The sequence below is a fragment of the Echinops telfairi genome, unplaced genomic scaffold, assembly GCF_000313985.2.
Source record: "Echinops telfairi isolate 266 unplaced genomic scaffold, ASM31398v2 ScPeMD7_7416;HRSCAF=8454, whole genome shotgun sequence".
Classification (NCBI taxonomy): Eukaryota; Metazoa; Chordata; class Mammalia; order Afrosoricida; family Tenrecidae; genus Echinops; species Echinops telfairi.
In genome coordinates this window covers 1,235,093-1,236,702 of record NW_022111316.1, presented here as the reverse complement: position 1 = coordinate 1,236,702, position 1,610 = coordinate 1,235,093, and the positions used below count along the sequence as shown (strand labels likewise).

The 1,610-nt window shown below is 53.5% G+C and overlaps 1 protein-coding gene across 1 annotated transcript in view; it reads right to left on the bottom strand.

The window, feature by feature from the left end:
* Nucleotides 1–1,391, bottom strand: part of PTGDR2 (prostaglandin D2 receptor 2) — a 10,243-nt gene extending 8,852 nt beyond the window's left edge. Inside the window, exon 1 of the mRNA XM_004715035.1 lies at nt 1,324–1,391. Within this exon, the coding sequence (XP_004715092.1) occupies nt 1,324–1,391 (68 nt within the window). The remainder of the gene's footprint in view (nt 1–1,323) is intronic.
* Nucleotides 1,392–1,610: the final 219 nt, after the last annotated feature.

Here is a 1,610-nt window from a genome sequence, read left to right as displayed (position 1 = left end):
AAAAAAAAAAAGAGTAGATAGCCCCACCCCCACCGGTCTCCCTCAGCACCTGGTTCCTCAGTAAAACTGTCACCAACTCAGCACACACACCCGTTCCCCATGTCACAGCAAGGACCCTGGTCCATCCTCTCCCGGCTGCCAGAGGAAGGATGAATACAGTGCTGGGACAGTGTACAGAGAGATGCGCGTGCCGGGGACCCCTCTTTTCCATCCCTCCCTCCGCTAACCAGGTAGAATATTATCTTCCCTAACCCCCAAGCCTACCGCCTGGTCAGACCCGTTCCAGAGCTTTCTGCGGTGCAGACCTGAGAGACCCAGCCAACGATCGTGGCGCCTGCAGCCAGAATTCCCTATGTGATGTGTCACAGCTCTAGACCCCATGCCTGCGGCTAGGACCCCACTGGGGAGGAGTTCTCTGCTCCACCGGTGGACAGGATGAAGGTGGGATTGAATCCGGACCTTAGAAGAGGGTGGGAACCACGTCACACACCCTTTGTCTCCTTGGGGACATGACCTGCCAAGGGTCCAAAGCCTCACCTCCATCAAAGCCATTCCCGAGTGTACGAGAGTGTTTTCAGACTCAGAGCGAAAACCCCGAACCATCGGCAGAGAACAGCTCAGACCTCTGTCGGAAGTGGCAGAGCCCATGGCCAGGGGCATCAGAGACTGGCTTGGAGACCATGGGACCTTGCCCGAGGAGCAGCGCCCAGACAGAGGGACTTGACACAGAGCGACAGGTGGGCTTCCTGGCCCATGAGGCAGAGGCCAAGGGACCACATGGCTGAGAGGCTGAAGTCCAGAAGGAGACGCAGCTACTGGCTGAGGAGAGGTGCTATTGTGGACCAGACTTGTATCCCGCCTGTTTCCTGGTCCTGATTCATGGTAACCTATGAACTCCCGATAAACCCCCTTCATTGTGAGTGTTGCCTGTGAGTTCTGTGTAGCCGTGGCAACGGACTATCAGCTCCCTAATGCCTGAGCTACCATCTTCATTGCGTTCCATTTCAGTTTTGACAACTTCCGACTCTTTTATTTTTATTCATCATTTTATTGAGGGGCTCTTACAAATCGCATAACAATCCATCGTTCAATGATGTTAAGCACACTTGCACATATGTCGCCATCAACATTTCCCAAATGCTTCCTTTCTGCTAGAGCCCTTGGTCTCAGCTCCTCTTCTCCCACCCCCCTCCAATTGTTTTCAGATCCGTCCGTTGTACATTCTATGTTTCAATGCCCACTGGTCCTGAGTCGGCAAATGAAGGTTCCGAAAGCTTTGCTCCACCCACATGGCCAGGAAGGCTGGCCCCTCTCTGAGGAGACAGTTGCTCCTCAATCAGGTTCTGAGTGTCCTGCCACCGGAAGGACCCGTCTTCTGGTTCCACCTCCATATCGAGAAAGTGACAATGCTGCCAAGTGGACCAATGTGGCAGTCACCTAATCTGGTGTCATTTGAAGGATTAAGAGTGTAAGGGGTGGAGTCTAGGCTGTCAATCTGGAGATAGCCAATGAGACTTCTGTGTTGGCATGGCCTTCTCCTGAGAATTCTGGGAAATCTGGGACTTCCTCCTTGGAGGTGGAAGACATCTCTCTCTCTCTGCTACTCCCTG